The sequence below is a fragment of the Cynocephalus volans genome, chromosome 7, assembly GCF_027409185.1.
Source record: "Cynocephalus volans isolate mCynVol1 chromosome 7, mCynVol1.pri, whole genome shotgun sequence".
In the NCBI taxonomy this organism is placed as follows: Eukaryota; Metazoa; Chordata; class Mammalia; order Dermoptera; family Cynocephalidae; genus Cynocephalus; species Cynocephalus volans.
The window spans coordinates 72,007,142-72,022,355 of record NC_084466.1 but is presented as its reverse complement, the minus strand read 5'-3'; the positions used below and the strand labels follow the sequence as shown (position 1 = coordinate 72,022,355).

General features: G+C 34.7%; 1 protein-coding gene across 1 annotated transcript; it reads left to right on the top strand.

The window, feature by feature from the left end:
- The first annotated feature begins 3,008 nt into the window (after positions 1 to 3,008).
- UFM1 (ubiquitin fold modifier 1) lies at positions 3,009 to 14,779 on the top strand. Its single transcript, XM_063102984.1, has 6 exons — positions 3,009 to 3,084; positions 3,169 to 3,225; positions 8,147 to 8,204; positions 11,048 to 11,087; positions 12,253 to 12,285; positions 14,012 to 14,779. Coding segments are annotated over exons 1-6 (258 nt in total). The 5' UTR covers positions 3,009 to 3,082; the 3' UTR covers positions 14,080 to 14,779.
- The last annotated feature ends 435 nt before the right edge of the window (positions 14,780 to 15,214 follow it).

Below are 15,214 nucleotides of genomic sequence, written 5' to 3'. Positions count from 1 at the left end.
ATAAGATTTATCCCAATGTAAACATTCCAGGACTACATAATTAGACTATCAGGTGGTTTTGGTCGTAATCAATACAGTCAAATTAGGATGAAGAAGTTAGAAAGACAAATTCTTCTTTTGCCTCTAAATTTGACATGTATTCTATTTTATTTAAAGCTGACTACAGAAATACTAACCAGCAAGAAGAATTTTTATGACTATATAAGCAAATATTTTTTGTCTTTATGTGAATTTAATTTCCTTCTGATAGCTTTTTAATAATGTGAAATTTATATGCTTGAATATTGATATATTTCATTGGCATTTAATGAGTCCTGATATGGTCACACTGTGCACTTCTACAGTCATTTCTGACTCTCTGTGATACTAATTGGATCTCTTCCAAAACACATTAGGTCATTTATGCTGTTTGTTGTCTTAAATGTTACATTTGTCCATTACTTCCTAAAATTTGTTCCATAGTTTGCTTGTTTACAGTCATTTAAGTGTACTTCAGCATTTCAACTTTTCAGTAAATTAGGTCCTCCTTTTGAAATAAAATTTGCCAATTGCAAATGCCTTAGCAAAGTTTTTAAGAAACTAAAATATTAAGTATAATGAATTCATTTATAATTTCATATTTATCCCAAGAAAAATAAAACTCAAGAGGCTCTAGAAATTATGCTATGACTCTGAGGAGACGAACATGTGGGAAGCAAATTTAGGGGACTGAGGTTTTGAGAATACAGTTTTTCCTTGTTTTTTTAATACAGTCATATGTCACTTAACGACGGGAACATATTCTGAGAAATGCATTGTTGGGCAATTTCATCACTATACGAACTTCTTAGAGGATACCTACACAAACCTAAATGGTATAGCCTAATACACACCTAGACTATATGGTATAACCTATTGCTCATAGGCTACAAACCTGTAGAGCACATTTTTGTACTGAATACTGTAGGCAATTGTAACACAAAGCTAAATATTTGTGTATCTAAACATAGAAAAAGTATAGTAAAATTATGGTATAAAAGATAAAAATCCAGTGCACCTGTATAGGGCACTTACCACGGATAGAGATTGCAGGACTGGAAGTTGCTCTGGGTGAATCAGTGAGTGAGTGGTGAGTGAATGTGAAGGTCTAGGACATTACTGAACACTACTGTAGACTTGATAAACACTGTACACTTGGGCTACAGTACACTTATAAAATAAAGTAATTGTGTTACTACATTACAATAATTATGACATCACTAGATGATAAGAAACTTTCAGCTCCATTATAATTTTATGGGACCACTGTCATACATACAGTTGTCATTGACCTAAATGTCTTTATGTGGTGTTTGACTGTAATATACAAAATATTTTCTGAAGAGGCAGCAGAATCTAAGTACTGAAATCACACTGCCTAGGACTGAATCCTGTTTTCACTACTTTTTATACATACAGTAAAAACTCTCTGATCAAAATACATTTTTCTATTTAGGTTTTGCCACGTCTTTATATATGAGCAGAAAGCAAACAATAACTAGCAAGACACAAATTTTGTTTAAAAATATATAATATGTATTCTTTGGAATAAAACTGTAAATAATCTCTAATCTCTTTCATTGTTATTTGGCTAGATGACACCAGGTAGACACAATCATTAGTTTCATCAGTATTGCTCTTCTAAAAATCTTAGTCACACCCACTAATTCCATAGTTTTAGCTAATAAAGCTATACCTGTTGATTCCCAAATCTATCAATCAATATTTGCTTTAATCTCTATACGTGGCAAGAATTAACTTTTAAAAATGAAGACAATGGCTGTCTTGAGAATATTGGAGTCTTACGTTTCCGCAGTCAGAATCAGAACTCTCTCCATTGAGAGATGTCACCATAGAAGATCAGTCTACTTAAAAACTATGGCAAAAATGACAGTTCCTTCCCTGTTCTTCTCATAGATATGTCTTTAAGAATCTAACACATATTCTAAAGATTAACTAGCACTCCCTGTTATTTTAGTGCCTACCTGTTTCCTGTTTTATTGCAGTATTTCTTTAAAAGGGCATTACAGCCATTGTGAGACGGATGTTTATCTTCCAAACACAGATGTTTAGATTTGCAATAAAGCTTGAAGGATAATCTCCTTCCCTCACCATACAAGAACTTCTGACTTTAGATCCAAGAGGGTTGGCACCCACCTGTCTCACTCATTTCGGGATTCCCAGCATTTAGCTTAGTGCCTGGCACATGGAGAGGGTTCAGTTTGTTGTTAAATTGAATAAATGTTGCTGATGATTGCCAAACTTGCGCCCTGGTTTTATCCTACTAGACCACATGACAGACTCTTCATGGATTAGTCTTCCCAACTAGAAATTCAAATTCCTCAGGTGCAGGGATCTCATTTCTTCTCACCAACCCCAGCAAGAATCTTGGTATTAGCTCTTGATAGCTCTCTTATCTATTGCAATTAAATAGTCAGAAATCAGTATTGGAGTAAAGTGTGAAGGGGAAAAAAATGAGGAACGTAAAAGATGTAATAGGATTGCGTTGCCAGAAATGCGTAAGAAAACTAATGATACCATTGGGTTGGGACTTCAGTTTCTCGGGCGTCAATCAAACGTCCCTGCCCGCAGGTTGCCATAGCAACTTCGGAGCGCGTCCGTCTAAGCCCCGCCCACCATCCAAGGCCCGCCCTTAGCCCCGCCCCCAGTCGCCTCACTCTTCATCTACCTACCTCATATCCTTACTTCCGCCCCAAGCTGTCGGCTGGGACCTAGAGTTCTGTTCTATGCGCACGCTTGTGCTGCCCGACGAAAAATATAGCAGCAAATATCTGAAGTTAGAAAAATATTCTCTCCATATGATTCGTAGAATCATTTCGGAGACATAAACGCAAAAGCAGTCGCTATTTGTAAGCTGGAGGCTCGGCCTGGCATGAGCGTCTGGAGCTGACTTTCAGGCAGTGCCTTGGACAACAGCAGCTCTGAAGTCCCCAGCTTGCTGAGGGAGACGTGGACCTGAGTGGGGAGAGGCGGTCCCCCGCACCGCGGAGGAAGTGGGGCTTCCGGGCGGAGCTGGCGGGTGTCTGTACAGGCCGGCTCCACCATGTAAGATGTGTCTGCTTGCCAACCGCCCCGATCCCTGTCTGGTTCCGCTGCCCGACCTTAACTCTCTCCCACTCTCTTTATTAGGTCGAAGGTTTCCTTTAAGATCACGCTGACTTCGGACCCGCGACTGCCGTATAAAGTGTGAGTAGGTCGGAGGCTGTGGACCTCTTGGGGCTGGGCAGGGCCGGGCCTTGGCTGGGCTGGACTGGGGTGATCGGAGGCTTGCCAATAACAACCACCCCACACAGCCTGCACCTCTTCCCCCACTGCATCTCCGCCTGTGTCTTCCAGGAGCCTCTCCCGCCGGGGCCTGAGAGGAGAGGTCCTGTGCTTGCTTTCCTGAGTGTCAGCTTGGGCCTGGCACGAGGGAGCGGGAGGGTGACGGCAGCGTTTCTGCTGATCAGTGACCTCCCCTCGTAATTAATGGTGGCCTTTGGAGCGGGAGGACATGTGGACAAGGCTCTAGTAATTTGCTGGGATTCTTAAACAGTCCCGATCTGCTGGTGTTTAAAAAGGCCTTGCACCGCTTTGACCAGCTGTTAGAGGAAGTTAGGGAAGACATCCCAGTCCAGACTCTGGAATTACTTGAACGTTTGTTTCTGTCAGTCTTTTAATTTTTGTTGAGTATGAGTGGCTCAGCAATGGGATATCGCAAAGTAATGAGCCTCATCACACTCTTTCTGTGTTGGGATTTAATAAAGCGTGTTTAGTAGGAGTGGTAATTATGAAAATAGGGCAATTTACTGATGTGGGGCTTTTTCTTATTCATTAGCACTTGAATGGTGGATTAACACGGTACTAACTACATATCATCTGGACCTTTCTGTGATTTTAAGTAAACACTCTTGAGGTTATTGCAGCTGAAATTCCCACAAAATGTAGCAAAGAACAGGACTTCAATAGGATTTTAGGTATAATTAATATAATCAGTGAACTGGTAACAGTTGCCATCAGTTTCAGTGACTTACCCATCCATGACCCATGCAGTCTTTCAGTCATTTGCCCCCTTAAACTTTTCATCTTTAAAGTTTCCCTTTTACACCTTATCTCAACTATTCATGGTCACAGCCTAGAACTGTAAGATCTCCAATAATTGCTCCACCTCTGAAATGTCATTTTGAAGTACTATCTTATGGATAACTACATTCTCTCTTTCCATCTCTACCAATATCTGTTCCACAATTTTTCTTTTTAATGCATTGATCTCACAAATTTTTAATCCACTACTATCCCCTCCCCCATGCTTTACCCCACTCATTTCTTCCTTATCCAGCTTAGAGTACATGGACCATCTTTAAATCATTTTCTTGCAAACATCTTTTCAAAAGACAAAATCACAACAAATTTATAGATGTAATTGGCTTTTATTTACAATGAATGAATCAGGACAGCCTCCGTTCTGACAAAATAGAATAGGGCTTCCCTTTAGGCAGTGGAAGAATAGTGGGTTTTGTGGGATAGAAACGAGGAAACAGAAAAATAGGAAAATAAACTGATTAGTTAACATGAGTGCACTTAGGATTACCTTTTAAGAGTTAAAGCAGAGGGGATTTTCTTTTATACATTGACTCAGGTAGACTGGCATCTCCTGTTTTCAGGAAGAACTGGTCTGTTTCGGGATCTGTCTGTTTAGGTGGCATTTAGTGTGAGTGACTCCATTTTGGTTTGGTCTCATTCGTTAGGGCCCAGTGCAGAAGAAGCTTGGTCTAAAACAATGGCCTTCCATAATTTTTGTTTAACAACCCTCAACTCTGGTGCCCACCTCTTTCTCCCCAGCGTTTTTGGTGCAACACCAACTCTGAACCCAACCATTTGTATTCTGTGTAAATAGCTGAATATCTCTGCAGAAAATAACACAATCAGGTTGATGGATTTTACGTAAAATTCATGGCTGCACTTAATAGTACTTAGCACTCTACTACATTTTACAAGTTTGTTTATTTTCCTTTTTATTACCAGGAATAATTTTTTCTTTTTTTAAAATTTCCTTTCAGACATTTTTCCCTAACTCGTATCCCTCTTACCCTCAAGCTATTGGGGAAATTCTCTCATATTTCCATGCCTCTAACCTATCACTACATCTGTAAACCCATAATTTTGGTCTCACATCCTGTTACAATGGAAAACATGACTTTACTCCTATGAAAAGCCAATTGTTCCACTTGGGCTAGATCCCATCTATTTTCATCTTCTCAAGATTAAAGTAGATAGTCAAGAGACACCTCTTTTCTCATCACTGGTTTCTCCCTCTACAAAGGACTGTTCCCATCAATGTGTAAATGTGCTCTAGAAAGAAAAAGTGAGGAGTAGGGAGGGAGAAAGAGGACAGAGTAGGACAATATTAATATCTATAAGAGTGTCTCGAACATTGCTTAATACATGGTGACTGAATGAATTCAGTACACTGTTGTTTAGTATATGTGTACAAGTATTTGTACAGTTGGATGAGTATGTATAATCTATATATGGATCTGTGTATGTGTAAAATATGCATAACATGTATATATATGTGTAAGGTACTTATGCTATATTTCCTATTCAAAGTAAATGACAACTAACATTTGCATATTAGTAAAAATAACACTAAGGTTTGTGAAAAAGCATATTTTAACTTTTTAATGTCACTTTTTACTTGTGAAGCAGGTAAACGTATACTTTAATAGAGAAACTTTCCTTGAGTTAAGCATTACTAATAGTTGAATTTTGGAAAGAATGTTTCAGTTCTAAATTTATTCTGGGGGATGTCAGAGTTATTCTTTTTTACTTTTTTTGCTTGTTGATAGATTAATTATTGTTATTGACACTAGGTTACAAAAATGTAGAAATTAAGCATTCTCTTTTATTTATAGGAAAAAATAACAATACTTTGGCTCTTTCAATCTTCTTAGAATCTTTCTCTTCAGTCTTATTTTCCACCTTTTCTTCTCCCTTCCTTACTATTGTCATCACTTAAAGCTTCATCCTCTCCACACTGATAAGCTAGTCCTCTCAATCCTTCCTACCTTTACAGGTTCTTTTCTGTGCTTGAAATGCAGTCTTGTGACCACTGCTTCTCAAAAAATAACATCCTTAATAATAAAAATTTCTCCTCAGTGAAGATTCTGTAACTATCCAGGGAGTTAATCTCTCTCTTCTTTAGTTTCCTATAGAATCTGTGATCTTAGTCTTTATAATAACACTTGTCAAGTTGTGTTGTTTTGTTTATATGAGATATTTATTAAAAGAACAAAGGATGCCAATAATTTACTTCAAAAATTCATTTTAATTCAAAGGATATTTCCCATTTTTTTTTTTTTCAAAACACTAGTATAATTTAAGTACCAATTTTATGAAATGATGTTGACTGGTAAACACAGTAGGTTTAAATCTAGATAAGGTCTGTGGGGTCACAGTTATTCTCAGTTCCTCTAATTTTCTGCCAATAAGAACATGCATTAAAATGTATTTTTATTGGGCCGTCCCGGTGGCGCACTCGGGAGAGTGCAGCGCTTGGGAGCGCACCGGCACTCCCGCCGCGGGTTCGGATCCTATATAGGAATGGCTGGTGCGCTCACTGGCTGAGCGCGGTGCGGGCGACACCAAGCCAAGGGTTGCGATCCCCTTACTGGTCACAAAAAGACAAAAAAAAATGTATTTTTATTTTATCTTGTACTGGCTTGTCTATGGACAGTCTCACCAACTTAGTATATGGGTAGAAACTTATTTTAATGAAGATCATTATGACATCTAGTTATATTGCAAGGACATTTTCAAGTCCCCAATTCAAAAGTTAATCGAATCCCCAAGGTTTTGGAAGTTCTTTTGAGGGAGAGTTTTAGGAAAATTAATCTCAGGTTCTGTAGTAGATGTACTGCAGAAATACCTGCAAAATACTGTCACCTACTTTGTGAAATATCACATTGCCAGTTTATTAGGTATATTTTAAACAAATGGATAGCCTTTAGAATTTTGTTTTTATTCTCACCTCCCCCCCCCCCGCAAAAAAAAGAGGAAAGAAAGGGGAAAAAATAGTACCCATTTTCATGCTTTAACAGTATTTCAGAAGAGTGGAATGGGGCCAACCAAGAATCACACTTCTCTTACTGAAAGCCAGTATAATGTGCTGTGGCTGATATAATGATTCTTAGGTTCAGAGACCTGTAGACTAAGTGAGGAACCTTGGAATATACAGGAGAATATTACGTAATGATAGTTGGTATTAAGACATTAAAGAATAATACGGTGGTGGCAAACAGAAGTTTCAAAGAGAATTATTTTATTTTATTTTTTTTTTTCATAAAGAAAACCTCTTACTGTGTCTTTAAGTGTTTTCTTAGGATATAATGTCCACTTCTTTTTTAGTTTTTAAATTGGAAGATACATACGGATTGACCCTGGGACTAAGTCATTTTAAAAAATCTGTTTATCAGTGATCTTTAATATACTTGCCATTATACAAGTCAGTTAAGCAAATCACACATCACTCTTTACAATGTTATTTCAGGTTATATTAAGCGCTTTTTCAAATGATAGTGTAAAAGGTGAAAAAATCACTTTATTATTGGCATTTTGCTGTAGTAAATTTATTCATTGTTATCAATTTGGTCTACTATTTTAGATTATTAAGAGTGCACAGGACGATGTATCAAAAGTTTTATGATTTAATGATGCTTCTCAGGTAGTCTCTACTTATAATGAAAATGATGACATTACAGTGCTTTGGGTGAAAAGATGATTAGATGGGAGGTAGTAAAATGGACTGGGGATTAAGGAGAGATTTCATTTTTGAAATCTGTCTCTAGAAACAGACAGCAGCCCATATGCTAGACTTACTTGTACCAAAGTGTTAAAAATATATAAATCTACACCTGTAAAGGTTGTTAATTTTCAAGTAGAGTTTTGGGCACCATCTCAGCTCTAAGGGTACTTTTTTTTAGAGTTAAATATAGTGTGCAGTCAAAATAGCCAGCTTTGAAATTCGAAAGACAGCTTTGGTCAGGTCAGCTATAGTAGTGGAAATAAGGAATAACAGGGCATTTTTTTAAAAAATCAACTTTTTTGTTTTTTTTAATTCTTCTTGCAGACTCAGTGTTCCTGAAAGTACACCTTTCACAGCAGTCTTAAAGTTTGCAGCAGAAGAAGTAAGTATGGAAGTTGAAAAAGTGTGCTCAGTTTCTGTCTTCCTCAATTTCTTAATATGTAAAATGGGAATAGTTAATGTTTGTCCTTCCTATCTGATTAAGTGGTTTTGAGTAAAAATATATCATTTTACAAAATTTTCTGGTGAAGTTAGAAGAGCTAAATAAATACAGAGTAACTCAATCCAAATGTTTTGGTTTAGAATCTTTAGAAAAGTTTATAATCACAGAAAAATAATTTTAGTAGCTAAATAAATAGGAAACCAGCTTAATTCATGATGCTGCCATGTACTTAGGTGATTAATAGGAAGTAGGCCAACCTGTCAGTGCTCATAGCTCCTTGTATGCTATTGTCGGGGACCACTAGCATAATTTGTCATTCATTCAGAATTAAAATGCAGTGTTGTAGTACATGTTTTACAGTCAATTTTGATCTATTCTTCGTGGAGAAAGAATATATAAAATGAGATGGGACACACGTTTGAATACAACGTTGTTATTACTTTTTGCTGCACAGATAAGTTCTAAGAAATATTTCTGGTCTGGGCATAGCAGATTCCACAAATTCCAGATTTAAGATGTAGGTCATTATAAGCTATAATTAATATTATTATAATATATTTTGTAGTTATTTTCTAGTTTTCCCTTTGTTGTGATCTTGATCTTCTAATGAAAGTAGAAGAAAATCTTAACAGACATGTGGTAGAAAATAAACTAACAAACATCACACAACCACATATATTGATTAAGATTTTAATGTAGCTTATAATTATTATGAATCACAAGTGTTACACATTTGGAAAGGATATGACTTTCGGGCACTTGTGAAAGGAGCTTTCACAAGATGACATTGTGGAATCTTTCAGTGAGAACAGAAGTTGTCTTGAGAAACCAAGAGTCTGGATTTAAATCTCTGGTAAAATTCTCTCAATAAACAATAATAAAATTCTCCAGCACATGACTGGGAATAATAAAACTTGAGAAGGAGCCTCTTACAGTCCTAAATTAGAAGAATTATAGGATCTGTGGAAGAAAATAAATGAAAACTGAAGAGCATAAAATAAACATGACACCCAGAAGAAAACTTGTCAGCATTCTAATATAAAAAAAGAGCGTTACTGTGTTTTGTTTTTTGTGGTTTTTGTGGTGGCTGGGTGGTATGGGGATCTGAACCCTTGACGTCTGTGTTGTGTGTACCACACTAACAACTGAGCTAACTGGCCAGCTCTGAGTATTACTCTACTTTATGTCACTGGTGATGTCTCCCCACATTTCAGCTTAACCACTGCTTCCCCATTATGCAGAAGGAAAAAACTTCGTGAGCAATTTCTTTTGGTTTTTCAAGTGCATAAAATATGTTGCCACTATATGGATGTGACTAAGGAAATGTATAGCTTACAGCATGATCTAAAAATAAGACTCAGTAGGTAACTTAAAACTTTGTAGGATTCTGGTTTGGAAAATCTGAGATGCCCTATAATTAGTTTTGTTTAATCAAAGTTTTATTGAGATTATACCTTCCACAAAGTATTTTTGAAGTATTTTGAAATTTATTTAAGTGCATTTTGAAGTTCTTAAAAATGTTTCAATCTTTAAAAGGACATTTACAATTAAGAATGTATTACATTGACAGTAAAATTATTTGTTTAATAGGTACGTAATAGTGTAATAAGTAATTGTTCTTATGCATGGTTAAGTTCTTAATTTTAAAAACTTGATTCTTGAATTCATAATTTAAAATGAGCTTTAAGATGTTTTTCTCAAGCATGTATATGGGACCGTTATAAATGCCTAGAGTAGTATTTCGCAGACAATTTGAACCACACAAAAACTAGTACCACTGAAAAAAGCCATGAAAAACTGGGATTAGTGACCAAAAAGTATGGAAAACCTTTCATTCACAATTTCCTTCTTGGAGTTACATATTGGTAGTATACTAAAGGCTTTTGAGAAGACCACTAGTTTAATGTAGTGTTTTCCAAACTTATGTGATCACAAAACTCAACTGTAATATCTATAAAATTAGTCCATAGCAAAGACATGCTTAATAAATATTTGTTGGCTAAATGAATAAACTGTGAAGACATGAACACACTTTGACAATTGCTGGTCTCTAGAACGTTGAGATGGGGTGTACCTTTTAGCTACCAATAAGTTCCATGCCACATTTATTTGATCCAAAAAGCACATTTATTTACAACATCTCAAATATATCTGGGGAGTCTGGCTGTCACTGTTAGTCATGTGGCAATCACATAATTGTCTAGTTGACGTCGCCTGCACTAACTGAACTTGATTATTTATTTCCTGGTGACATAATTGGACTATTGCAACCCCTTAAGATTTAAATCAGCAAATCATTGAAAGAGAATTTGAGGAAAGAGTACAGGCTTTGATTGTTACCTGAAAATCTTCTGTAGGTACCTCCTGTTAAACATAAGAAAGCATCTGTTTGGAACTTGCCATTTCTAAGAAGAAATTTTAGAAATCATCTCAACAATTTATTTTGCTATATTTTTTGCTTATTCAAGAGAATTATACATGATAAAAGCGACATGTTTAAGTCTGAAAGAGTGAACATTGATTGGATTATGGATTGACAGTATTTTTCTTTTTTTGTAGTTCATAAAGTAAGGTGCATTTTATAATCATTGGTGTCCTAAATACAGTCAAAATGCACTATTTAGAGTACAGGATTGTTCTTTAAAGATAAAGCAAATTATACTACTTTCTTTGATGGTGTCACTTATTCTAAAATATAAATCACATTTTGGAACTATCCTTGCTAATCATCTTTTATAATTAAACATATGAGTATATTCATATTTTTCTTTTCTCCCTTTTAGTTTAAAGTTCCTGCAGCAACAAGTGCAATTATTACCAATGGTAAGAATTCATTTTAAAACTATTTATTACCTCAGAGTTAGAGACATTGTTTAAAAGGAATCAAATTAATTAAAATTGACTTAAATACAAAAAGCCCCAAATATCTGACATAAACACTAAGTCATTGTTATTGTTCATAATTAGCTCTTTTCAGTTTCTTTGTGCTTTTGGTGTAGTATAGCACTTTATTATATCTTGTGTTCTCACCACGTCATGCCAGATTATTACTGAAAATAACTTCCCTTTTTTTTTTAGCAAGGTTTTGTGTTAATAAGTAAATTTGTATTAGTAAATGCTTTAGAATATAGAAACTTAAGCAGGAATGTACCTTTGCTATACCTTGTTATTCCTTTCCTGATAGAAAACTATTTCTTATAGGCTTGCAATAATGAGGATTTTATTCAGTTAGGTATGTAATTAAATACATGAATACCTTGTGATACTGATAATAATTAAGTTATGATGGAACTAGTCCTATAAGAAAATAGTATGATAATAAGATGAGGAGTAAAGACTGCAGGGAGGGCTTGACTGTCTTTCAGGTATACAAAATAATGTTGATGAGCACTGGTGAATGGTCCATGTGCAGTAGCATGATGTAACTTAGATATGACAGAATTTCTTACTCTAAACTATTCTGTATGTTGTCACATTGAAGTGTTTCTTCATTTAGAAGAAAGCTGGCCTACTTTTTAGAAAATTTTAGGTTCACAAATGAGTAACTCTTAGGAGAGTATTTTGAAACTTTCAAGTGTCAGTGGAACTTGAACTGAAAGACTTTATGGGTTCTCCCAGCCTTAAGATTTTATGCCTCAGAGCAATATGGAAATGTTTAATGGCATACTGAAGCTGCTTTTAGCTTTTTGGAAGAAATAAACATTATTTTTCACTATATTTGACAAAGTAGAATTAAAAACCTATCTTCCACAGAACTTATCAAGATCATTGCATTGACAGACATCTTGTCTAATCCGTCCATGTGTATAAATGCATAATGCATAATAATAACAGACTTCAACAGACAGATAACTTACCTGAAAGATTGTCACTCATGTTCTGGGATTTAAACTGTTTGACTTGTACCTGTGTACACAGCCACACATTTTGGTAAATCTCCATTTTAGCTTTAGAAATAACTTACGTGATTTTACAATTTATTTTATAGATGGAATAGGAATAAATCCTGCACAGACGGCTGGTGAGTATCTATTTGAATACTCATGAAGGTGTGGATGGGGTTGTATGTGTCAGTTGATACTGAATATTTAATTTATTCTAATTATACTTGATAGGATGTTAATAGGAGGTAGCTGTTGTTTAGGAATTATATAGCAGTCTACCTATGTGTCTGAGTATAATTTGTTTCATTATGTATATTAATTATGTATGTTTTTGGCTACAAGTAATAGAAAACGTGACTAACAGTGGCTTAAGCATTAAAAGTATTTAATTAATACATTTAACAAAAAGTCTGAAGGTAAGGTTGTGCTCTAGAGGAATAATGATTTTGACCTACCTCATCAGGTATTGTGAGGTAGTGCATGTAAAGTGCTTAAAAGTTTGCCTTTTCCATAGCAAGCATTCAGTAAGGGCTAGTCAGCTACTAGTATTATTTTAAAGAAGTGTAGTCATTTCACATTTCGAAGGGCTGAGTCTACACTCAAGAGCTTCAAGCTGGTTAGTGATATATAAAGTTATACATTGATTTCCTAACAAGCAGTCAGGGTCAAGTCTTGTACTTATTTAAAAACAGTCTTTCATAAGCAGGAGCTAAAAATATAAGAGAGAGAGAAAGAAACAACAATCACAATAATTCGCTGAACTTTCAGAAGGAGAGAACAAAACTGGTTACTAGAGGCAGGAGGTGGAGAAGGGAGATAGAAATTAGTTAAGGGTTACAAAGAAATGATTATGTTTTGTAATGATGAATATGCTAATTATCCGGATTCGATCATCACACATTGTACAGAGGTGCTGATATTCAACTCTGTACCACACAAATATGTATAACCAATTACGTTTCAATAAAATAAATAAATTTTCTAAAAAAGTAGTTTTAAACTTGTAAAAAAGTAGTTTTATATTTTTTAAATGTACCCTTTGGATTTATAATATAATTATAATATTTTGAAATTAAGCACGCTTTAATATGATGTACCCTTATTCTTGAGGAGTAGTTATTTTTAAATTATTATATGCTAAGGTACTTCTGCATTATAACAAAATTGTATTGTCCTCATAGGCTTTAGGATTGAATTCAGTCATATAGAAAATCAGAAATGATTTAAAATTGCAAATTTTTGTTACTTAAATCAAGTTTTAATTGCGTAATTTTATTAAACTAAAAAGGTTTATTGAAAATTGTAAGACGCTTTCTTGTATAAATGCCTTTAAATTTAATAGTAAAGGTTTTGTTTTTTCTTATTCTAGAAATTTTCAAGTTTATATTAGTTTGAATTACTGTTTACCCTAACATGTTGCCTTTATATTACCTTTAAAAATTGAATTTTTCATATCATTGGGCATGAAGAAAATCTCAACAGGCAATTGACCCAAAATAGGTCAAGGTATCTAAATTTTTGTCATTTGTGGTAATTTAGATTTATTCTTTTTTCTCTCCTTGGGTATTTTATTGTTTATTAAAGCAAGTATTCATGATTAAATTAGTTCGTGTTGTTACTTGCTAAGTGTATTTAGTAGCATTCTCATGCTGGTGTTCTTAAAATTTTAAACATTTTTTAGATTATGAAGATGTGAGAGGAGTAGGAACAAGACTTAAAAAGCATGAAATTGGTTTCTGATGATGCTTGAGCTTTTGTACCTACTTTTCACTACATTATGTATTGTATATAATAATCATTGGAATATTAAGATAACTTGTCATTTTTTAGATATCTAACTTTATGTTTTGTTTGTTTGTATAGGAAATGTTTTTCTAAAGCATGGTTCAGAACTGCGAATTATTCCTAGAGACCGTGTTGGAAGTTGTTAATATCTTCTACTTCGGAACATTTGATTACCTTTCAAAATAAATATTGGTATTTTTTGTTGTTGTTATAAAATTATAATCAACCGTTTAACATACTATGAAAACACCTAGAGTCAGTGAAATAGTGACAGGTGACTCTTCTGTTCCTTCTTGTTCAGATTCTTCACATGAAGGGTGAATGCTTATGAATTGAGGGTACACCACCACAGATCAGTCTTTGATTGCTACCTCACAACACAAATTAGTAGTTCATTTGGAATAAATGGATTATCTGACTGTGTTTTGTAACTGGAGGGTGCTTTTGATAATTCTTTCTGAGAACATCTGGAAAATTAAAATTTACTGAATCTGACATATTTGTCTTTGAGTTAAAAATTTAAAAGGATTATGGATTGTGGATGAGAGTTTGCTTGATAGCAGCTGATATACAGACTCATAAGTAGTTTGATTCTTAATATATGTTTTATGATAAAAGCAATAGACATATCAATCTTAACCTTTTTTCATGTGTTTTTTCAAGTTTCAAACTTCATGTGTCATATAAATTTCAATTTAATGTCAAAGAACCAAAAATTGAATTTTTTTATCTAACTCTTTTGTGTATAAATTGATGTTCCACACCAAATAGTTTTAATGGTGATCTTGTAGAATCCAGTGCTTGTAACGTGTGAATTGACAATACAGTAGAAGCATCTTTTGCTGAGTTATGCATTCCTTTATCGATTTCTTTTAATACAACTTTTAAAACAGGTAGTCTCAAGAAACCATTGTCTTTTTGTAGATAATATTTCTAAATAGCATTCAGGAAGAGATTATTGTTGCAAAGAAGATCTGAAGTTCTCAAGAAAGCTCAAGGAAATGCTGATGAGTTATTGAAGACCCAACTTTTAAGGATGTGCCAAGATTCTCCCAAGTGAATAAGAAGCCAGGAAGGAAAGATGGGGACTGGGCTTCTGATAAAGAGGAAAGCAACACAGGACAAGAGCAAAGGGTAATAAAAAGCTGTAGTGAAGTGTCACAGAAAAACCCATCTGGATGGACAAAACTGCAGAGGATATATTGGGGAAAACTGAAAGGGAAAACAAAATACTGCGTAGTCATAAGTAGCAGAAGGAAATTAGAGAAAGCAAAGTATAGG

What these genes read in the sequence shown, in the direction of transcription:
- UFM1 (XM_063102984.1), top strand. An exon ending in TAAAGTTTGCAGCAGAAGAA is followed by an intron (nt 8,205 to 11,047) that starts GTAAGTATGGAA and finishes TCTCCCTTTTAG; the next exon opens with TTTAAAGTTCCTGCAGCAAC. An exon ending in AAATCCTGCACAGACGGCTG is followed by an intron (nt 12,286 to 14,011) that starts GTGAGTATCTAT and finishes TTGTTTGTATAG; the next exon opens with GAAATGTTTTTCTAAAGCAT.